Source organism: Schistocerca cancellata, chromosome 5 (assembly GCF_023864275.1).
Source record: "Schistocerca cancellata isolate TAMUIC-IGC-003103 chromosome 5, iqSchCanc2.1, whole genome shotgun sequence".
Taxonomy (NCBI): domain Eukaryota; kingdom Metazoa; phylum Arthropoda; class Insecta; order Orthoptera; family Acrididae; genus Schistocerca; species Schistocerca cancellata.
Genome location: NC_064630.1, coordinates 478,917,478 through 478,942,336, shown reverse-complemented (window position 1 = coordinate 478,942,336; position 24,859 = coordinate 478,917,478). Strand labels below are relative to the sequence as shown.

The following is a 24,859-nucleotide window of genomic DNA, read 5'->3' as shown; positions in this document are numbered from 1 at the left end:
GCATTCACGCCTCCAACTCATAACCTCAATACGTGTAGGTGTATCCTGTCACACACTACACTAAAATAATGACCAGCTCCAACCTTATAAATACTTCAGGGACGTGTCCTTCACGTCTCAACCACAAACACTGCTCAATTCTATTATACTGCCTTTCCTTGCTACACCAGGTGAGTTTAATCTTACAACTTATCTGCATATTTTTCATAACACTAAGCAATCTCTTTCTTACTATTTATTAGTTAGCTCTAATGCATACACTAGGTTTCACTACCACTTCAGATCCTGCTTGTACCCGAATTTGTACATCTTTTTTTTTAAATTACTGTTGGTGGACCATTTCCAATAAAACAACACTTCATACTTACCATATTATCAGGGTTCTATACATACTTGTTACTCAAATACATTGTATCTTAATTACATCATACTTCTCTATTGTTTGTCACTATTAAGTTTGTCACATTAGGTATTTTTCTTCACTAATCGGTAGATAGAATGGTTACATAACTCATGGCTTGATAGCCATGACAGAAAAATTTCATGTCTGGAAAGAAGAGGTCGAAATTTTTTGTGGATAGGAAAGATGAAGAATGAGTGAGACCTGAAAGGGAAAGAAGATCTCACACAGCTGGGACTGCACAGCTGCCACACTGTGTAGAGGTTACAGAACAACCTCCTCCCTACAGCATTCATTGGCTTAATGCTGGCTTGATAGTCATGTCGGAAAATTTTAGTATTTGGAAAGAAAAGGTCGAAATTTTTGTGGATAGGAAAGATGAAGAATGAGTGAGACCTGAAAGGGAAAGAAGATCTCACACAGCTGGGACTGCACAGCTGCCACACTGTGTAGAGGTTACAGAACAACCTCCTCCCAACAGCATTCCTTAGCTGAATGCTGACTTGATAGTCATAACGGAAAATTTTAGTATTTGGAAAGAAAAGGTCGAAATTTTTGTGGATAGGAAAGATGAAGAATGAGTGAGACCTGAAAGGGAAAGAAGATCTCACACAGCTGGGACTGCACAGCTGCCACACTGTGTAGAGGTTACAGAACAACCTCCTCCCTACAGCATTCATTAGTTTAATGCTGTATTGATAACCATACCGGAAAATTTAATGTATGAAAGAAGAGGTAGAAATTTTTGAGGACAGGAAAGAGGGAGAATGAGTGAGACCTGAAAGGGAAAGAAGATCTCACACAGCTGGGACTGCACAGCTGCCACACTGTGTAGAGGTTACAGAACAACCTCCTCCCTACAGCATTCATTCATAACCTTTGACCACGCCACGTCGATCTGAAAATACCTTATGATGCCTTTTTAGAACCTGTCTCAGTTCTTCCTTTTGGTTGTCTGAAATCTTATCGATTTCCTGCAATTTAGCCTCTATTTCGTCTAAAATAATTGCTTCTTCTTCTTCTTCTGTGTTCAGCTTACTAAGATTAACACCTTCGTCCCAATACCTCCTATTTTTCAGAACTCGTATAGGCAGCTCCCAAGTTTCATCATCAGTTACTACATGTTTATCACTAAAAGGTACTGTAATTACTCCGGTTGTTGGCAAGACCATTTTTAACTGGTTTCTTTCAAAGTCAACAACACTCTGATATTTTGACAAGAAATCTATGCCAATTAAAACCTCAATACTGAGATTGTTTACAATTAAACATGGATGATCAATTAAATTACCATTAATGTTAAAGGGTAGTAAAGCTTCTTGCTTTACCGTTTTTGAAACCTTGCCAGTAGCACCAATTATTCTCAGTCCTGATACCCTCATTACTGTAAGCTTGTCTTTACCAGGTAATGCATCAAAGAAGGACTGAGATATTGCACTCACCTCACTTCCACTGTCTAAGAGACAACGTACATTGATACCCAACATATTCACTATTATTATAGGGTGGCTTATTCTAGGTTGTACAGGTGGTTCCTCAAATTCATCTAATAGTTCCTTTTGGATTTGTCTCCAACTAAAGTGATTGACATCTGTCTTCATTACATTTAGGTCACAGTGTGTAGGGGTTTCCTGAATTACATTTTCAGCTGCCTTTTCCAGTCGGTCTATTAATTTTAAATCGAAACACCGCACTACTTCATTACATTTAGTTTGCTGAACATAACCCAAATTACTGTAGTCTGAGCGATTCTGCGTCTCCAGACCGGGCATAACACTAGTTACAGCTAAACCACTTTCACCATTATCGTCGGTTTCCTTCTCAAGTGACAACTGGTCACAGCTACTGGGTTCATCGACCCTCAACAGCCTACCCTCTACATTCTCACTTATCTCCTGTCCTAAATTTATTAGTACAGTATCAACATCCTGCACAGGCACTTTAGATAAGAGCATATCATCCTCATCGTAAATGTAAGCATGAATTTCTTCTGCTTCTTCACCTGTCAATTCAGTATTTTGTAGCTCCTCCCTATCGTTACACTGCTGCGCCTTCTCTTTCTCTTCCCACTTAGAAAGCGTCTCTAACACGGTATCTATCAAATACTGTGAGTGATCTAATATTTTTGTTGTATCCTTAGATGCTACCGACTCTTCATCCACATGTTCAGTTTGAGTATTCTGATCTGTCTTACCAATTCCCTTAACTACTGGCTTAGGAAAAGTAACCGCCTGGTGAGCGCCAGTGTCCTCATAGACGGGAACTAGTTTTCCTGCCTCGGCCTACTGCTGTTTCCTTTAGTTTCATTATAGTTGACTGGCACAGCATTACTTTCCGTACTGTTGTTTACATGCATATTTCTGTTTGGAACAAAATTATTATCCCTTGGACGCCATTGTTGGTTCTGATAATTATTTCCCCAATTTCTACCTCTCTTAGGATGGCGAATACCTACTGTTCTGATGTTTACATTGCCATTTTGCTCGTTCCTAAAATTACTATTATTGTTATTGGCATTTCTGTTATTACGTGCTTGCTCCTCATTGGCAGCAACACGTTCTACACGTTCCAGATACTCAATGAAACGATCCAGATTGTCTCTAGGGGCAGATATAATTCTAGTTTGCCAATACCATGGCAGTTTGGCTTCAAGACCTAGTATAATCATTTCTGGCTTTAGCTTTTCCGCCAAATGTGACAAACGTGAAATCCATGAAATCCATGACCTAGCAAACTCTTTAATTGATTCCTTGCCTGCATTGAAGCGTTTTCCACTCCAAAATTCTCTCAACACTTCATTTTGCTTATTGCTAGACCAATACTCATTAATGAAAGCTGTTTTAAACTCCGCTAATGTCTTACACTTCAACATAACATCAGCTGACCAACGCATGGCGTCACCTGCTAAATGGCTTTTAATAAATGAGATTTTCTCTCGTTCAGACCAAGTTGGTGGAATCACATCTTCAAAATCGTTCCAGAAATCTAGCGGGTGGATATTTTTATCTGGATCAAACCGCAAGAACGGCCGACACCCGATAAAAGCGGCATTCGCAGCTACAACTTGTTGTATACTACCATTACCAGAAGTTACTGAAGCTACTTTACTCTCAATGTTAGCAATGTTAGTATTGATATTTTCTACTTCCATTTCAACATTTTCTACTCTTTGTACAATATGAGTAGTATCCGTTTTGATTGCATCTACGTCTGCTTGACATATGTTTACCTTTATATTAACATCTTTAAATCTATCTGAGCACAGTTCAGATTCCACCTCGATCTTTTCTGTTAACTTGTGCTCCAGCTTCGCATCTTCCATTTGGAAGTCCTTGCGAACCTCAGCAACTTCGGATTTTACTGTTTTATACATTTCAGAAAATTGTTGAGCAACCTTTTTCTTAATATCCTCATGGTTGTAATCAATTTTATAGTTCAAACTGTCCAGATCGTTTTTCAACTTATTGCAACTAGCCTTGAAAGAATTTTCTAATTCAGCTTTATTGGATTCTAATTTATTATCCATTGCCTCAAACCGTTTATTAAAATTAGTTTGACTGGCCACAATCCTGTTATTTACCTCAATTATATCAGATTTTAATTCAGCATTACTGGCAGCTATTTTTGCATTACCGGCAGCTATTGCTTGTAATATAACATTTAAATCAATAGCCCCAGTATCCTTGGGTTGCTCACTAGCTGGCTTTTTATCACACTCTGGTGACGAAAAACTAGCTCCAACACCAGAATCATCAAAACTAAATGAAACTTCTGATTGATTAGTCATATCTAACTTCTCCTTCTTAAACTCTACCATCTCTGATGACTGTTTCATTTTTAATTCATCAGAGAAACTATCATCCAATAAATTTACAATTTCTACTTTCTGCTTTACTACAGGGGTCTCTATTATTGAATCATTGCCCCTTCGCACACTACTGTCAGGAGACAATACTTCATATTTCACTTTAACATTACTACTTTCATGCATATTTACACTTGAACCGTTGTCTGGATTTACAGTTCCTTCAACAGACATAGGTTCTGATTTAAGTTTAACCTCAGTTTCTTTTGGCGGTTCCATCGCAGACAGTCTTTTAGTGCAGGTTAGTAAAATTTTTAACAGCTTTTCACTTAACTTAGTTCCTTCTGCACGACGTATGGCGTTGCCGGCGCGGCGTACCAGGATTACTGATGCGACGCAGCTCGCTGCATTGCAGACGGCACTCCGACGGCTGTTGTGTGTTTGCGTGGCCCGCAACTGCAGGCGCTGCGCCGGCTGCTCCAGCGGACGACTGCGGTACGGCGAAACTGGCTTCTCGCGATGCCGGCAGCACCGCTAGACTCAGTGCCAGCTCCGTCAATCCAGATGCGTTGTTAATCCAACTGCGTTGTCCACATGCCCACGTAGCACTTTCACTGTTCTATTACTCAGCTGCGTGTCGCATTCCACTCGCGAATCCGAATAGTTAAAAATCACTTTCACTTAGTTGATTTCCCGGCCGATGCACCATATGTGGGGCGGCGAGTTAGTTGTAAAAATAAATTGCATGTTTATATGCTTGCAATACAAAATGTTTGAATGTTGAATCCGTTTCGGGCTTTTAGAATGTTGTTAATGCTGTCTTTTGCCGTTCTCAACACTGGCTCTCTATTTACTTTTTTAGCTCCCAGAAAGTGATTTAACCAAACATGAAGCCGGTAATTAGAGATCCTAGTGCCCACTTCATCTGAGAATACCATTATAGCTGCAGCTTATAGCTCTGAGGAATTAGGAGATTGTCCGGGATTTCTAATCAAAAACGATTTTCCAAAATAGTTGAGTATATTCTGAAATTCACTGATAACAACACAAGTATCCCTACAACCTAACTAACAGAGCAGTTCAGAGTCTAATGCGCTGATGCAACTATAAATGTCCGAATTAAATGATAACAAGAATGCTCGCCATAATTTGATGAGAATATTTCATCAAACGCCACGCTAAATAATTGGTAGAATGTCTGTCCCGCGACGGCACGTGAAAATACGACAATACGCAAACTGAAGCTAGATAATGAAAATCATCCCAGAATTAACCCTTCACTTGAAATGATTTCACAGTTCCGCGTATCTCTAGTAACTTAATACGGCACCCGAGGCTGTTTGTAGCAGTGCTACCGAAGCGACGCGACTCCCGACACAGCTGACGTGCTATTCAGCGTCTGGAGAGAACTGGGGCCTTCCTTCCTCGCACAGCGCTCTTATATATATAGCCGCGGTGCGGACGGCTAAGGGAACGCCTGCTCAAATCGGCTCTCCCGACTAGCCGCTGGGCTAGTTACGCACCACTTCAAGTTACATAATAATTTATAGCTTCTTTTGCTGATGGCCGATGAAGCTCTTAATTTAAACGTGCATTCAGCACGCAGGTAAGTATTTATAATAAAATTTGACGTGGCTAAGTTAAATATTTTGGGCGAGAGAATTAATTAAATTACACTGCACGCAGCAGATGAGCTCTGAACTGGCCCTTTTGAGATCCGCTATCGCTATAATTTTATAGGTATTCAAAAGAAACTTTTCACATCTTCACAGTCATAGCGGACCTCCAACCTATTTAAATCTAAACATCCTAGCCTTATTTATTAGCCTACTTAATCTATCTTGCTTCCTTTAGTTTTGAGACGAAAACCAGAAAATCATGAATTTCCACTAAAGTCTTAATCTGTGAAATCCAAAGTACTGTTTTTATTAAATCATTATGAAAGATGAATCTAAATATAAATTTTGAAGTCTCTAGCTCTTTTCTGTTGCGCCAATGATTTTTTCAGAAAAACGTCCAAATTTCGAAAATGGCTGAAGTTATCGAACTGATATTTAGCACACATTAATTTAGTATTATTCCTGATATGCTAGAAAAGTTTTAGGTCATTTGCTTGATATTTAAGGTATTGCGCAACATTTATGACGTCAGAGCTAGTTACAGCAGACTGGCTGGCACACAATGGAAACTGATGTGAATTTACTACAGCGTGAGTAGGCTGCTTCCCTGCAACTTGTGTTCGTGTTGCTGCTCCTAGTGCCGCAGAGGCGAAGAGCAGCGAGTGGAGTGGTTGGGGAAGGCCTATCTGATTAGCTCTCCTCCACTTCTTATTGCCATTTACTGTGTTCAACTTGTTACGATTTGTTAAGTTCAACCAGCGGTATTTTTCTTGCCCGGTGGCCGCTAATGCCCCAGTTACCTGTCCTGCGGGGTTAGTATATGTAACGGCAGTGTACTTTCCTCGCCTTGCCGCTGCTGTGCGGTAAGGAGTGTAATTTTGACAGCTTTCTTGATTGTAGGTCTGTTGGTGATTCCACTACTCTGGTGGTAATGATTCCTTTCTCCTTCTGGGGGTTCTAAGGACAATATTCTGGACGCAGTGCAGACTTTTGGTTCCGGCTATGGCGTATTGGTCCATCGTTGCATTTGGTTTATCGGACGTCAGGTAGATTCAGCAAGATTATCATTAGTCATTCGTTAGACTGCCACTTGTCCGAGTTACCATATTGTGAAGTGAATGCAACTCTTATCTCACTCGCGTAAGTGTTTGTTGCCGGACCTTCTCAGAGGCCAATTCCTGGAGCATCGTCTGGAAAAGTTGCTTTTTTTTTTTAAATTAATTTTTGCTAATGTATTCCGCCCCCCCCCCCCCCCCCCCCCCGCCATGAACCATTGACCTTACCGTTGGTGGGGAGGCTTGCGTGCCTCAGCGATACAGATAGCCGTACAGTAGGTGCAACCACAACGGATGGGTATCTGTTGAGAGGCCAAACAAACGTGTGGTTCCTGAAGAGGGGCAGCAGCCTTTTCAATAGTTGCAGGGGCAACAGTCTGGATGATTGGCTGATCTGGCCTTGTAACACTAACCAAAACGGCCTTCCTGTGCTGGTACTGCGAACAGTTGAAAGCTGGGGGAAACTACAGCCGTAATTTTTCCCGAGGGAATGCAGCTTTACTGTATGATTAAATGATGATGGCGTCCTCTTGGGTAAAATATTCCGAAGGTAAAATAGTCCCCAATACGGATCTCCGGGCGGGGACTACTCAAGGAGACATCATTATCAGGAGAAAGAAAACTGGCGTTCTACAGATCGGAGCGTGGAATGTCAGATCGCTTAATCGCTTAGGTAGGTTAGAAAATTTAAAAACGGAAATGGATAGGTTAAAGTTAGATATAGTGGGAAGTAGTGAAGTTCGGTGGTTGGAAGAACAAGACTTCTGGTCAGTTGAATACAGTGTTATAATTACAAAATCAAATAGGGGTAATGCAGGAGTAGGTTTAATAATGAACAGGAAAATAGGAATGCGGGTAAGTTACTACAAACAGCACGATGAAAGCATTATTGTGGCCAAGATAGATACGAAACCCACGCCTACCAGAGTAGTACAAGTTTATATCCCAACTACCTCTGCAGATGACATAGAGATTGATGAAATGTATGATGAGATAAAAGAAATTATTCAGATAGTGAAGGGAGACGAAAATTTAATAGTTATAGGTAACTGGATCTGGATAGTAGGAAAAGGAAGAGAAGGAAACGTAGTAGGTGAATATGGATTGGGGGGAAGAAATGAAGGAGGAAGCTGCCTGATAGAATTTACACAGAGCATCACTTAATCGTAGGTAACACTTGGTTCAAGAATCATGAAAAAAGGTTGTATACATGTAAGAAGCCTGGAGATACTAGAAGGTATCAGATAGATTATATAACGGTAAGGCAGAGATTAAGGAACTAGGTTTTAAATTGTAAGACACTTCCAGGGGCAGATGTGGACTCTGACCACAATCTATTGGTTACGAACTGTAGATTAAAACTGAAGAAACTGCATAAAAGTGGGAATTTGATGAGATGGGACATAAATAAACTGAAAAACCAGAGGTTGTAGAGAGTTTCAGGGAGAGCATTAGGGAACGATTGACAAGAATAGAGGAAAGAAATGCAGTAGAAGAAGAATGGGTAGCTCTGAGGGATGAAGTAGTGAAGGCAGCAGAGGATCAAGTAGGTATAAAGACGAGGGCTAATAGAAACACTTGGGTAACAAAAGAGATATTAAACTTAATTGATGAAAGGAGAATATACAAAAATGCAGTAAAGGAAGCAGGCAAAAAGGAATAAAAACGTCTCAAAAATGAGATCGACAGGAAGTGCAAAATGGCTAAGCAGAGATGGCTGGAGGACAAATGTAAGTATGTAGAGGCGTATATCACTAGGGGTAAGATAGATACTGCCTACATGAAAACTAAAGAGACCTTTGGAGAAAAGAGAACCACTTGCATGAATATCAAGAGCTCAGATGGAAACCCAGTTCTAAGCAAAGAAGGGAAAGCAGAAAGGTGGAAGGAGTATATAGAGGGTCTGTTCAAGGGCGATGTTCCTGAGGACAATATTATAGAAATGGAAGAGAATGTGGATGAAGATGGAATGGGAGATATGATACTGCGTGAATAGTTTGACAGAGCACTGAAAGACTTAAGTCGAAACAAGGCCCTGGGAGTAGACAACATTCCATTAGAACTACTGACGGCCTTGACAGAGCCACACTTAACAAAAATCTACCATCTAGTGAGCAAGATGTATGAGATTGGTGAAATACCCCAGACTTCAAGAAGAATATAATAATTCCAATCCCAAAGAAAACAAGTGTTGACAGATGCGAAAATTACCGAACTATCAGTTTAATAAGCCACGGCTGCAAAATACTAACACGAATTATTCACAGACGAATGGAAAAAACTGGTAGAAGCCAACCTCGGCGAAGATCAGTTCGGATTCCGTAGAAATGTTGGAACACGTGAGGCAATACTGACCCTACGACTTATCTTAGAAAATAGACTAAGAAAAGACAAACCTATGTGTCTAGCATTTGTAGACTTAGAGAAAGCTTTTGACAATGTTGACTGGAATACTATCTTTCAAATCCTGAAGATGTCAGGGGTAAAATACTCGGAGCGAAGGGTATTTACAATTTGTACAGAAACCAGATGGCAGTTATAAGAGTCGAGGGACATAAAAGGGAAGCAGTGGTAGGGAAGGGAGTGAGACAGAGCTGTAGCCTATCCCCGATATTATTGAGTCTGTATATTGAGCAAGCAGTAAAGGACACAAAAGAAAAATTTGGAATAGGAATGAAAATCCATGGAGAAGAAATAAAGACTTTGAGGTTTGCCAATGACATTTTAATTGTGTCAGTGGCAGCAAAGGACCCGGAAGAGCAGCTGAACGGAATGGACAGTGTCTTAAAAGGAGGATATAAGATGAACATCAACAAAAGCAAAACGGAGATAATGGAATGTAATCGAATCAAATCGGGTGATGCTGCGGGAATTAGATTAGGAAATGACACGCTTAATGAGTTTTTCTATTTGGGGAGCAAAATAACTGATGATAGTCGAAGTAGAGAGGATATAAGATGTAGACTGGCAATGGCAAGGAAAGCGTTTCTCAGTAAGAGAAATTTTTTTAAGATCGAGTATAGATTAAAGTGTCAGGATGTCGTTTCTGAAAGTATTTGTATGGAGTGAAACATGGACGAAAACAGTTTGGACAAGAAGACAATAGAAGTTTCCGAAATGTGGTGCTACCGAAGAATGCTGTAGAGTAGATGGGTAGATCACATAACAAATGAGGAGGTATTGAATAGAATTGGAGAGAAAAGAAATTTTTGGAACAATATGCCTAGGCGAAGGGATCGGTTGGTAGGGCATATTCTGAGGCATCAAGGGATCACCAATTTAGCATTGGAGGCAGAGTGGAAGATAAAAATCGTAGAAGAAGACCAAGAGATGAATACACTAAACAGATTCAGAAGGATGTAGGTTGCAGTATGTACTTGGAGATGAAGAAGCTTGCACAGGATAGAGTAGCATGGAGAGCTGCATCAAACAAGTCTCAGGATTGCCTTTCCTGGAGTGTAAGGCCTTCTGCCTTGATTGTGGCCATTTGCCTTAAAATTCTAATTTGGTATTTGTATTTTAGCAGTAAGCCTTAAAACCTTATTTACTGCCATTCCTGGCGTCTGATGCCTTCTACTGTGTTTGTGGCGACTTGCCTTTAATATTTCAATACCTGTAATTTGCAAGTTGCGACGAGTTTTAAACAATTATTAATTTACTGTCATTCCTGGCGTGTAAGGCCTTCTGCCCAGAAGCAAGTGGCTTGCTTACAAAACATTATCTGATGTATCTGTTTTTAATGGTGATTTGCTAAATTGTAACTCGCTGGAAACACTATTACACTACTGGCCATTAAAATTGCTACTCCAAGAAGAAATGCAGATGATAAACGGGTATTCATTAGACAAATATGTTATACTAGAGCTGACATATGATTAAATTTTCTCTCAATTTGGGTGCATATATCCTGAGAAATCAGAACCCTCAACAACCATCTCTGGCCGTAATAATGGCTTGATACTCCTGGGCATTGAGTCAAACACAGCTTGGATGGCGTGTACAGGTATAGCTCCCCATGTAGCCTCAACACGATACCACAGCTCAGCAAGAGTAGTGACTGGCGTATTGTGACGAGCCAGTTGCTCGGCCACCACCGACCAGACGTTTTCAATTCGTGAGAGATCTGGAGAATGTGCTGGCCAAGGGAAGCAGTCGAAAATTTTCTGTATCCAGAAAGCCTGTAAGTAGGCTGTTTAGGTTTTTTTATTGGTAACGCCACGTAGTGCTCTGTATGAAAAATCACTGGCTGTGCTGTGTGCAGTCTGTGGCTAGTTTGCATTGTTGTCTGCCATTGTAGTGTTGGGCAGCTGGATGTTAACAGCGCGTAGCGTTGCGCAGATGGAGGTGAGCCGCCAGCAGTGGTGGATGTGGGGAGAGAAATGGCGGAGATTTGAAATTTGTAAGACTGGATGGCATGAACTGCTATATATATTATGATTATTAAGGTAAATACATTGTTTGTTCTCTATTAAAATCTTTCATTTGCTAACTATGCCCATCAGTAGTTAGTGCCTTCCGTAGTTTGAATCTTTTATTTAGCTGGCAGTAGTGGCGCTCGCTGTATTGCAGTAGTTCGAGTAACGAAGATTATTGGTGAGGTAAGTGATTTGTGAAACGTATAGGTTAATGTAAGTCAGGGCCATTCTTTTGTAGGGATTTTTGAAAGTCAGATTGCGTTGCACTAAAAATATTGTGTGTCACTTTAAGCACAGTCATGTATAATTGTACAAAGGGGACGTTACATATGTCGACCCTTAGCCGAGGATACCTCACTGGAATCTTCTGATTTTTTTCTTGTAGTTTGTGTAATTAGTGTAGCTATTGTTTATTGCTAGCGCGTAACTGTAGAGAGAATCTCCTTTGTAGTTGCAGTCTTTCATTGTTGTACAGTAAAACAGTTGTAGCATGCATGTAGATTTGCACGAAGTATTTCGCAGCTGCGCTTGCAATTAACTAGATATTATTTTCAGTGCTATGTTAATGTGTTCTCTTATTTCTGCTCTTCAAATTGTGCTTTTCTGTGTTATCGTGTGAAATATTGTGATAATAATGGCGTGTGAAAAACGTAACACTAGGCTCCAAAGTAAACTGAGAAATACTAGTGACGACGAGTGTAGCTTATCAGCACCACTGTGTAGTGAATTAACAGACATTCGAAGTAGTAATTTGGTAATTGTGCATAGGGAAATGGAGCGGGCGGCAAATAATGGTGTAGACAGTGAAACAGGTAGTGAACAGGGAAGCATTATCGATCGATCGGTCGGCAACAGCTCGCCTCAGGAATCCGAAATGACAGAACACAATATTGCAAATACTGTAGACTTAGGTTTTGGGTCCTCACCGTTTTCTCAAATGAGTCAAGACACATTTTCTGCTTGTCAAAATGTGGATGTTGCCGGTGAAAATGCACTGCCAAAAAGCATAGAGAAACAGATTCCAGACACTAATACATTATTATTGCAATTAATGCAACAAATGGAACAAAATCAGAGACAAACACAGCAAAAGCTTCAAAAGTTAGACGCAATGGAACAAAATCTTCAAAAGTTAGACACAATGGAAGAAAATCTTCAAAAGTTAGACACAATGGAAGAAAATCTTCAAAAGTTAGACGCAATGGAACAAAATCTTAAAAAGTTAGACACAATGGAACAAAATCTTCAAAAGTTAGACACCACGCTTGAACAAACACGTGAAGATTTAACTACTGGGTTACATAACATCGAATCGAAATATCAAAAAGTATGTAATGACGTAAGAACACAAATTTGTGAGCATTTCCAACCTATTTTTTCGCGTCAGGAAAATGCATTACAGAATCACGAAGCAGCCATAAAAGAACTGCAAACTATTGTTCATGAAAATCACGACACCTTGCAAGCTAAAATTGACTCAGTTGCATCTACCGATTCGGTTACGCAACTTGCAAAAACTCAAGAAAACTTAAAGGGCGCAGTAGATACGATTTCAACACAAATGGACACTCTGAAACTTGGTTCAGAAAAACACACTGAGGAAATAACTACACTATCGGAGAAAGTAGCCGAACTTTCGGATCAGTTCACTAACTTATCTGCAAAGGTAGATGATCATCTGAATGAAACAAGACCTGTAGCCATCACTGACACAGAAGAGTATGAACAATTTAAGAAATTCAAACAAAATCACAATCAAATTAATACACAATACAAAAGAGAAATCCGGGAAGTACAAGATCAGTTGGCACAAGTAATACAAAAATTTCATATTTCAGAGGACACTCGCGCTCCAACACGGGAAGAGGAACTTAGAAATACGGAAAAGCTACAAAATAATAACACAGGGCATTTCGGAAATTATGAAAGAAATTGGCAAGGTGCAGCGAATTTTGAGATGGAACCGCCGACAAGACGTAACAATGACCGATATGCTACCTGCCGACATGATGATTTTGACTATAAGCTGTTCATTACTACACGTTAATTCATAATGTTTGAGAATTCTGTCAACGACATTCATCCACAAGCGTGGCTCCATCAATTCTCTCATTGTTTTCCTCCCAACTGGTCATTGGAGCACAGGTTAGAATTTATGTGTGGCTACTTGGAGAATGAACCAGCTGTAAGAATGTGATCGGTCATTCACGACTGTCACAGTGAAGGAGATTTTTATCATGCCTTCCTCTCAGCATATTGGTCTCAAGCTGCACAAGACCGAGTAAAGCGTAGCATCATAATGATGAAACATTTCGAACAATCTGAATTTTCCAGTCTTGTGAAATATTTTGAAGATATGTTGCACAAGAATCAGTACTTGTCAAACCCATACAGCCCCTCAGAACTCATCCGCATTTGCTTAATCAAATTACCTGAACATTTACGACACATTATTTTGGCAGGGCGTTGCAAAGACGACATTGAAGCTTTTCAGGGGCTCTTACAAGAACTGGGAATTGACACTGACAATAGCAGAACGCGAAAACAGGAGCATAACAATTACAGGTCACATCCATAACAATTCCGCGATGACAGAAATAATAACTGGACGCGACAAGGGTATTCTCACAACACAAATCGTGACCAAAACAGACACCACCCGTATGACAACCGTTGGCAGAGTAGTAATAATTACAGGGAAAGATCACCTCTCTGCGGTAATGACTATCACAGAGACAGTCAGAGAAACAGACAATATGGGAACCAAAACAATTATTATTACGGGAGACAGAATAACTTTAGACGCAACGGTCCAGCACGCAGTTACGATTCAGGGAGAAATTCTCCACCACTTAACTGACAAGAAAGAAACTACAGGAACTACCGACATGACGACAGATGATGTGATCGTAACGACAGACCTGAATTGCATCGGAACTGGCGGGATTTAAACAGGGCAGGGCCCTCTCGGCAAGGTGAATTTGTAGAAGTTAGGTCTCCAAACCCCAATAATGACCCACGCCAACAAAGAAACAGACAATGACTCGCACCGCAGGCAGCCACGTGCGCCTGCTGGCTCAGGGAAAAATAACATAGACGCTAACCTTGAGAAAAATTCCAGTATTCTTTACCAACGTATACCACATGATAACTGCGTCGCAGTTGAAACTCTGAGTACTATGAAGAGTAAAGGTTTACACCACATTTCACATGTAAAACCGTTTATTGAAAGATAATCTGCTTTTTAACTTTGTCTTTGACATAAAACGTTTCACTTTACATTGCTAGTATGCTTCGTCAGACTTTGAATCTGTTAACATGCAATAATGTTTGAAGTTAAATATCCAGTCGAGAACCAAGAGAACTTATATAAACAGAAATTACGAATGCATTGTTGTTGCGAACAGACGACACAGTGTAATTGTGTGTGTTCATTCTTGCTTGTTAGTTGCACGATTACATAACGACTATAAGGCTCACATACTTAGAACATTTACCAGTACTGCTAATGAGATTTTAATGCAACATTTTGGTTTACTTGAAAATACATTCTGGATTTAAAGTACTTTCTGTGAGATACCAGATGACACAATGGTTAGTTTATGTGACAGCTACACGATTTTATCACGACACTACTAATGAGTGACAATTTACAATGTTGCTTTTCCGGTGTTTCTGTTTTATATCTGCACAGTTTTTCTGAATTATTCTGGAAAGTAAAACATGTTTTAGTAGTAACTTTTGTGGTATAGCTACAATGAGACAGCCTTTTCTGTAGCACAACAATACGTTACAGTACAGCACTTTCTTCATCACGGCAATAAGCGTAATAACTAAGATATCTTCACGCAAAGCATTTCACTTTTGTTTATGAGGAGGTGAGTACATTGACTTCAGGAGAACTTTGCTTACAGAGGACGATAACTACGACAGTTCCACAGAATTATCTTACAGCAAGACGCACAATTAGCGCTACATGACACGCATTTGAGTGATTAATTTTGTACATAAAACATTTATTTTTAAAGATTTTTGAATTACAATGATACAAAGGTTTTCGTGATACATAATTGCTGTAATCTGTAACACCTGAGGGTATAATTACATTAATCCTCAGGGGGTACACGCCTACTTTGTGTACCATGTGCTTGGCAAGCACAAGGAGCCCTAGCTAATATGGTATTTGCTTATACAACTTTACACATCGGTACCATATTTCTCTAATACATAAATTACACAGCTATCTGATCATTTAACTAAGAGACAAACATTTTTTTTACTACATCAGTGACAGATGTTTACGTAATTACACCGTTGTATAACTTCACACTTACGAAATTGTATTTTGTCTGTACTTTGTGAACTGTTCATATTTTTTCGGAACCATTGTGATACTATGAGAGCTTTGAATGATGTATTTGGTATGGGGTCACGATTTTTAAAGTACGTTTGCGGCAGATGACACTTTTGACATTAGCAGAGAATTTTTTTTTTAATTATTGGAGGAAGCTACGACGATTTTGAGAGTTGACTGAGGTGTTATGATGTTATTATTACGATGACTATGTGTATTATGCTGTTGCGGTAAGTTTATGATCAATAAGCTGATGCTATATGAGTTATTTGATTATGCTACGTATCTGTTATGATGAAATATTGAAGAAGTGTCGACAAATAAGGTAAGGAATAATGAGTAGTGTTTAGGGACTCTGGTTTGTGAAAAAGGTTTTTGGAAACCAAGAATCGTACTTTAAGAGTTATGAAATGTATGTAAATGCGTGAATGTATTACAATGCCGACGAAAATTTTTTGGACACTGTTATATCAATAGGATTTTGTTTCTACAGATTTGTAACGCAAATTCTTGACCTGTGAAATAGTTTTATATGAGAGTGTCACTGTAGTGGAAACTGCTGTCGTAAATATTTCGGTAAGAAAGTTAAGTGACCACCTTCACGTAATGCATCGTGGGCACCCAGCTGTGCGACAGATGCCTGGAAAAAAAGACATTACTGTGTGCCTTTCAGAGGCACAGGTGGAAAAAAAAGAGGCCATTATCCTCGCTATTGACATTCCTTTGTAGAAAGCATCTTAAATACAACACACTCAAACTTGAAAACATGATTAAACTGTAGAGTTCTTAATTTATGATATTTACTGGAATGAAATGATGAGAAACATTTCATGTCTATTGCCTTGCTAGTTCAAATATTGTTTACTCCATTATGAAATGCCATATGCCTAGTGAATGACGTTTCACGCCATACTTTGCCTATATTGTTTAATATCTAGTTTCTAGCTGCACTGCAGCATTGGTTAAAATAAAATTTAATAGATTTACTAATATAGTTATTTTATGTCTACAGATCCAGTCAATAAGAAATTTATGATCTACTCCCAAGAAAACGAGGGCACATAAATAGTCATTTCCCTTCACAGGAATTGCATAAATAATTTTTTTACGATTTGGTAACTTATCTGCTAGCGTAAGTTCTCATGATGCATAACCCTAGTTTCAAGATGTGACATAAGTATTAAACATGGCCATTTTTACTGTAATATTTTTTCTGCTTGAGCTTTGAATTGTTTAGATATACCGTAAGTTATTGCATTTGCTCCTGCTGTTTGCCAGGCATAATGTTACAGAATTTGACTTTGTATTACGCTGTTAAGCCAGTTTTACTACGGATTTATTTTTCTTGTTTGCTGCACAGTGCCTTATATTAGTTTTAATATTGCAATTGCTTTGCCAATTTGAATTTTTTGTCATTGATGTTTGTGTTAATTGTTTTGTGCTGCTGCATTGCCTTGTCCATTAGTTTAGCATCTGAGCTCAGTAGATTTAAGTTAGCTTAAGAGGGGTAGACTATATATGAGAATGAGTTGCGATGTATTGGAAGAAATGCATTGAGAAGTTATACGAAAAAAGTACAGAAAGCAGGTATAGGTAGGATTTTCTTGGAAATAAATAATGAGGTAAGAAATATGTGAAATAAATACAGACAGCATGCTTGGATAGGATTTTTTTGGTGGAAGCAAAGGTTGAAATAAGACGAAAGATCTATGGAATGAAGTTTTGGGTTGGACTGCAGTACCACTGAAAACAAACCCTGTCCTATCCTTTTGTGTTATCCTACTATGCGTTTGTGTACCCTTGTGTATTTGTTTCCTTCCTGTCTCTGTGTAGTTTCATAGAATTTTTTCTTCTTCTAATACTAAGCTACATCCACTATGATGAGGAATACTGTTATCCTCAAATATAATTGGCATTAATAACATGTTATTTACCTTGTAAATATGCTTAGACATTATTTATTCTGTTTTGTTTTAATGCTCATGTGTAAAGTTGATGTTTCAAAAGTTATGCTGATCTTTTATGTATGTACTCATGTCACACTGATGTATATGTTAGTTCGATTCCTTTGTAAAGCCTGTGCTACAAATGTTATCTGTATTGTTATGTTCTTTAATGATGTATTTTGTACCTTTGTAATTGTATTCTTATGTTATAAAATTGTAATTGACACCAGTTCATCATATTATTAACTTGTAAGTTCCATTTCACTGTACACGTTTCTGTTGGTCATAGTATATGGACAATATGTGAGAAGTAGGGACTGTTAGTGTTTGCACGTGTGTTAATAATTCAGCAAGGGACTGGATAACAGCATTGCTGGTTCTAAGGACAATTCCAAAAAACTTTGTGAGTGCAGAAGTGGTGGTTATGGACTTGCTATATTATCCTCAAGACTCTTCAATGGTGATTGTGCACCTGCACAGTCACAACAGATGGCTGCTGGCCATCTCTACAAGGACTACAGTGGGTCTGCATCTTTGATGACCCACCAGTACCATTATCTCTACAAGGACTACAGTGGGTCTGCATCTTTGATGACCCACCAGTACCATTATTTCTACAAGGACTGCAATGGGTCTGCACCTCTGGTGCCCACCAATACCGTAATCTCTACCAGGACTACAGTGGGTCTGCTCTGTGATGACCTACCTACCAATATTCTTCAAAATGTCGAATGAATCTGCTGTGGGTTTGCTCTGTTATGGCCCATTACCTGTGTGCATGTCGAGAGTCAGCACTGTCTTTCCGTTGGAAGGACAACACTACTTCTTCAAGACTGCATGGAAATCCACTACTTCCGTGTGCATTTTCTTTTACTGCTCAGACATTGAGAAAAACACTGCTATTTTACTGTGACGAACAATCAGGACTGTCTTTATGGACTGTGAGAAAATTTTAGCTTTTGACCAACATTGTATTAATAAGTGTGTACATTTGATTTCTTTGTTATTGTATTTATGAAAATTTTTTTCAAATCTGTATTGGCCACTGCCCAAAAAATTGGTAAAATTTTTTGTGGGGAGCATGGGGGCTATGTAAGTAGGCTGTTTAGGTTTTCTTATTGGTAACGCCACGTAGTGCTCTGTATGAAAAATCACTGGCTGTGCTGTGTGCAGTCTGTGGCTAGTTTGCATTGTTGTCTGCCATTGTAGTGTTGGGCAGCTGGATGTTAACAGCGCGTAGTGTTGCGCAGTTGGAGGTGAGCCGCCAGCAGTGGTGGATGTGGGGAGAGAAATGGCGGAGATTTGAAATTTGTAAGACTGGATGGCATGAACTGCTATATATATTATGATTATTAAGGTAAATACATTGTTTGTTCTCTATTAAAATCTTTCATTTGCTAACTATGCCTATCAGTAGTTAGTACCTTCCGTAGTTTGAATCTTTTATTTAGCTGGCAGTAGTGGCGCTCGCTGTATTGCAGTAGTTCGGGTAACGAAGATTATTGGTGAGTTAAGTGATTTGTGAAACGTATAGGTTAATGTTAGTCAGGGCCATTCTTTTGTAGGGATTTTTGAAAGTCAGATTGCGTTGCGCTAAAAATATTGTGTGTCAGTTTAAGCACAGTCATGTATAATTGTACAAAGGGGACGTTACAAGCCCCATACAGGAACTGCAACATGCGGTCGTGCATTATAATACTGAAATATAGGGTGTCGCAGGGATAGAGTGAAGGGTGGAGGCACGGGTCGTAATACATATGAAATGTAACGTCCACTGTTGCGAGTGCCGTCAATGGGAACAAGAGGTGTCCGAGACGTGTAACCAATGGCACCCCATACCATTACGCAGGTCATACGCCAGTATGGCGATGACGAATACAAGCTTCCAATGTGCGTTCACCGCGATGCCGCCAAACACGGATGCGACCATCATGATGCTGTAAACAGAACCTGGATTCATCGGAAAAAATGACGTTTTGCCATTCGTGCATCCAGGTTTATCGTTGAGTACACAATCGCAGGCACTCCTGTCTGTGATTGAGCGTGAAGGGTAACAGCAACCGTGGTCTCCGAGCTGATAGTCCATGCTACTGCAAACGTCGTCGAACTGTTCGCGCAGATGGTTGTTGTCTTGCAAACGTCCCCTTTTGACTCAGGGATCGAGACGTGGCTGCACGATCCGCTACAGCCATGCGAATAAGATGCCCGTCAACTCGACTGCTAGTGATACGAGGCCGTTGGGATCCAGCACGGCGTTCCGTATTACCCTCCTGAATCCACCGATTCCATATTCTGCTAACATTCGTTGGATCTCGACCAATGCAGCAGCAATGTCGCGATACGATAAACCGTAATCGCGATAGGCTCTAATCCGACCTTTATCCTCCTTAGACGAGGCATCACAACAACATCTCACCAGGCAACGCCGTTCAACTGTTGTTTGTGTATGAGAAATCGGTTGGAAACTTTCGTCATGTTAGCACGTTGTGGGTGTCGCCACCGGCGCCAACCTTGTGTGAAAGCTCTGGAAAGCTAATCATTTGCGTATCACAGCATCTTCTTCCTGTCCGTTAAATTTCGCGTCTGTAGCACGTTATCTTCGTGGTGTAGCAATTTTTACGCCCAGTAGTGTATTTTTTTACCGAATAGTTTCCTAAAAATCGAATGAGAATGACAGCACAGTTGAGAACAAGAGCGAATCCGAAAATAGAGCATTTATTTTTTTATGTGAAAACTAACTTTTGCGTGAGGCGACCAGTACCTCAGTACACAGATGGAGGGCGAAGCTTGACACATCTTGTGCAGCCTATTTACTTCTATCCTCTGTGGCTACAATCGACTTTCAACGTACCCATCTGGTGTCTGCCGTCTGGCGTTATGAATCAGCTAATTTGTACCTCTGTCATTGGGTGTTTGTATTGCTAAAAGTGTTGTGTGGTTAACTAATACGCCAAATACGTTTATTTTGTGAGTGTATTGTTCCACAAAAATTGCCTTAAATTTGTATTAATTATATTTTTTATTTTTTCAACCGCAGATACCACATTTTCTGCCTGTGTTTCATTACTTACACAAAAATAAACCTTTATTTCTGTGTGATAAGATAACAAATATACTTAAACAATTATTTGTAGTATATATGGTGACAGCATGTTGCTTACTCTTGAGATATAAATATTTTCCACCTTTGCCTCTCTTACTATATATGTAGCGATACGCGGTAAATATTATTCTTGATTCCTTAGAAAATGCTGAGCAACAATAATATTCGTTTGCTTAGGCTGATCAGTAGTGGAATAAAGATACCATTGATGTCATAATTTCTGATGTTATGGAAATGTGGTATTGAAGTATTTTATACAGAGGTAAGAAGTATTTTCAGTAACTTAACGATTTGGTATTGGGATTTCTTTTGTGTACAATCATTGCACGTAATTTACATAGATTTACATTAATAATCATTAACAATAGTATGATTAGGATGTGGTACATGCCGGAAAGGAATTTTTATATTTTCTTCTAATCATTCTCGCAATAAGACAAAGTTGATTTCTTTGTATGTTGATTACATCTAATTCGATACATAAACAAAATGTAAAGTTCATAATTTTCCGCGTAGGGACGAGAGAATGCGAATGTACATGATGTTTCTGCTGGATTGCAATGTGATAACTCAGGAAGGAGAAATTGTTGGGTTGTTCATCGATTATTTGTTTGCTTGTGGGATTTCTATTTTATTCTCTATTGGTTATCGAAAAAACCTGCTTTCTCACATTTTTGAAAAAAAAATGTGTATGGGGAATATAAATGAACACTGAAGTCTTTGATGTCACAGCGCACTGATATTGCACATCTTCCTTAACTGCTCGCACCTGTTTCTCTGAAAAGCAGTGCCTTGCTGTATAATGACAACAAAGCCCAAAGCGCTAGTAGTAATGCATGGTCTTTGCATTAGAAGGAGAGTCAATGTTGAGCTTCCTTATGAAGTGGTCATGCGCTGTTATGCCCATATGAATAACGTGTAGAACTTGGTAGAAAGTGAAATTAATGGTAAAAAGTGTTACTTCGGTTTGTAGATCTGAAAATATTTTAGTTATTTAGCAGAAAGCTGCTTAGTATTAATCAAGAGATTTATGTTTGATACAGACCATGTCTGAGAATCAGTGACTGTCGTGGAGAAGCATATTAACAGTAGAACGAAAACGGAAAGGACTTTATGATCAGTGATTACCTGATTAATTAATGAGGAAACGTAATGTAGCAATGGTTGCTTCAGTGTGAATGTTAAACAAAGATAACTGTTAAAAAAGAGTGGCTGAGTGTAGATATTTTTAGGGAAGAGTGTTGTGTGCGAAAGGAATAGCAAAACAAAATATTTTGAGTTATACTGTTACCATTGCAAAGTGATATGTCCGAAAGAAGAGACACTACACATTCACATAATTGCTACACCTCAGCGGGCTATGAATGCACTACCACCAGTGCGGGTGCACATTTACATTCGATCTCCAATGAGGATCCAAAATTAGTGAGCATGGAGGACATGGACAGGGACTATGGAAAAGTGGTGGCGCCAGGTGGGAGGGTGAGTCAGCTGAGTCGCATACCGAGATAGCCCGCGCACTTTACCATTAACACTGTGTGTGTCTGGGTGGCATAGCGGCTAATGCAACTGTCTAATTAGCAGGAAGTCCCGGGTTCGAGTCTCGGTCCGGCACACATCTTCATTCGTCGCCGCTCACTACACAGAAAGTTCCGATACAGCTGATACCTTCAGTTCCATCCCTTTCCTTTTCTTCCTCTCCCCCTCCACCTTCAATTTACATAATACATATCACAGCTGCGGAATCTGCTAGGTGTCTGGTCTTTCAGACATAAAAGACTGCTTTTGCTTGAAAAGTTATTTTCCTGCCACAAAGATGATCTTCATGAAACTTTTTGTCATTTTTAAACCACACGTAATAAGTTAGATGCACATCATTGTGGTTGTTTGTAGCTTTATCAAAGAGAACAGAGAAACACAATTACCTGTGAGTTTTTCAGGCAGTTGAACATTACAGTCGTCAGCTTTATTCAGCATTCGATGACTAGTACTATGGTCTGACAAAGCTACCCTTACCAGTGGCTTGGCACCTATGTAACTTATCATAATAGGTACCATGTGCAGAGCACCTAGTAGAATAAGGTCTTTCTTTCTCTTTGCCACAAAGTAGGCAATTTTCTTAGATGAATGAAGAGCTTTTATAGGAATCGTAACATCTTTAGTGTAAGTTTTCTTTTTAATTTGTGGAAGAGTATTCTCATGGATTGTTGACCACACTACCGTGATTTGAATGCAATCATTGTTTCATTTTATTAGGAAACATGCTTAAAAAAATGACACCCTGAGGTCGATCTTCATTTCCAACATTTAAAACCGGAATTCAAGAATCTGTCGTCGCATTTCCTACATTTCCGTCTGTTCGTCTCTTTACAATCGCTTGATACATTTGAAATATCAGGTTTTGTACTTGCATTTAATGATTTGTCCATGCTGACAGAGAAAAACGAATCACAAATGCAAACAACAATTTAAAACGATCTGTATTTCACAAAAGTTGCCTTCAAAATTTCTTTGCTAAAAACAAATGAGCTATATAGTAGGATTTAACTGCCATAGTAAAAGCACTTCATTGCCAGCCTGCTAGATGTCAGTACTAGCGCACACTTGTTCCTTTACTCATAAAGCAAATGAACGAAAGTATTGTTTTTATAAAACCACTTCGACACCCCTACTGAAAGGCCGCGATGGTCCTGGGAGCAGTAATTCACAGCTTGAGAACGCATTGGTAAGCTGAGCTTGTCTTACAATTTGAATGCCACAGCAACATGCAACTGCAGCTCCATATTTTATGTGACTGGATAAATTAAGTGAGAAGGAGAGGAAGAACCACAAATTATACACTGGTTAGCAGTCGATGGAAGGTTGGGCACACTCACCAGCGCAGAAGTGGAAAATGACGTTGAGCACGGAGGGCACCAGCAGCTGCTTGAGCTGCGTCGGTCTCTCACGGCTGTCACTCAGTTCTTCCAGCAGGGCGCGCACCTCCTCTCCCACCAACGCCTGCATAGCAGCCCCGCTGAAGCCCAGAGAGCGCAGGTGGCGCATCACGAAGGCGCGCTGCTCCTGCCACAACTTGCCCGCCACCATCGTTACTCCTGCACAGCCAAAACACCTGTCAATCAGCTCAATGTTTCACGCTCTACCCAACCAGATACTCAGTATCAAGTGAGAAGTACAAAGAAAAAAAGAAATATCTGGGCATAACTTCTCGTCGACATTGAGGTCATTGGAGACAGAGCACAAGTTGTGATTGGGAAAATCGTTTCGGCTTGTCATTTTCAAAGTAGGCATCGTTGCTAATCATCTTTTTGGGGTTGGAAGCTTCAGTTGAATTCTTTTTCAACAATTAAATTTGGTTTTTTAAACTTTGTGTTTTGAAAAACACAACGTATTTCTTTTTCTACTTATCCAAACATATTCGGACGCCTATGGACCATATTCTGTAGATATCGCTTTATTTATGTGAATTTATTATACAAAAACCGTAGCTCATGGTAATGTTAGGCCTAAAAATTTTAGCAAGTGAATTTTTGGTACTGAGAATGTTAAGCCACCAGTTGTCTTCGGTGTGAAATTTTTAGCAGAATATGTTTTGAGACAATGTACTACCATTACAAGTGCTACAAAACAAGGAAACCAATGAATAAATGGCAACACAACATGTACTTGCTGTTACATAAAATATTTATATCGTCCTGTAGTATAACACATAAGCTTCTGTGCCATTAGACACCATCAAAAGTAAAAACCCAGTAACAGACAAGTTTTTTCAAACATAAAACTCTTCTTAAAACATTTTAAAACATCTCAAATCACAGTTGTAAACTAAAGGTAGCCGCTTTCACCTGCCAAAGATAGTACTTTCCTGGGATGCATAGATACAGCCCCCAACGATGTAACTCTATCATAGAATCTATGAACCGTAACGGTGCCAGGTGGAGACACCTCAATATTGTCAGGATATGGGCCTATAGAATATCTTTTGGCGCTAATAAAACATGATTAGCATGTTAACATTTATTGGTTCAGATTTACTATTGAGTTTCTCCTCATCACCAGCAGCTGACATTTCATACCAGGGACCTTCTGGAATTCCAGTGACTCCTGTTGTTGGCCTGGCTTCTGTCACCAGTGCCACTTCTCCAGCAGTTCAGCTGATGTC

At 39.5% G+C, this 24,859-nt stretch overlaps 1 protein-coding gene across 2 annotated transcripts in view; it reads right to left on the bottom strand.

Annotated features, from left to right (window-relative positions):
- The window catches only part of LOC126187771 (methyl farnesoate epoxidase-like), a 308,053-nt gene that overhangs the window by 185,248 nt on the left and 97,946 nt on the right, over positions 1 to 24,859 (bottom strand). For both annotated transcript variants that reach the window (XM_049929035.1, XM_049929036.1), the window contains exon 3: positions 23,574 to 23,792. In XM_049929035.1, coding sequence (XP_049784992.1) covers positions 23,574 to 23,792 — 219 coding nt within the window. The remainder of the gene's footprint in view (positions 1 to 23,573; positions 23,793 to 24,859) is intronic.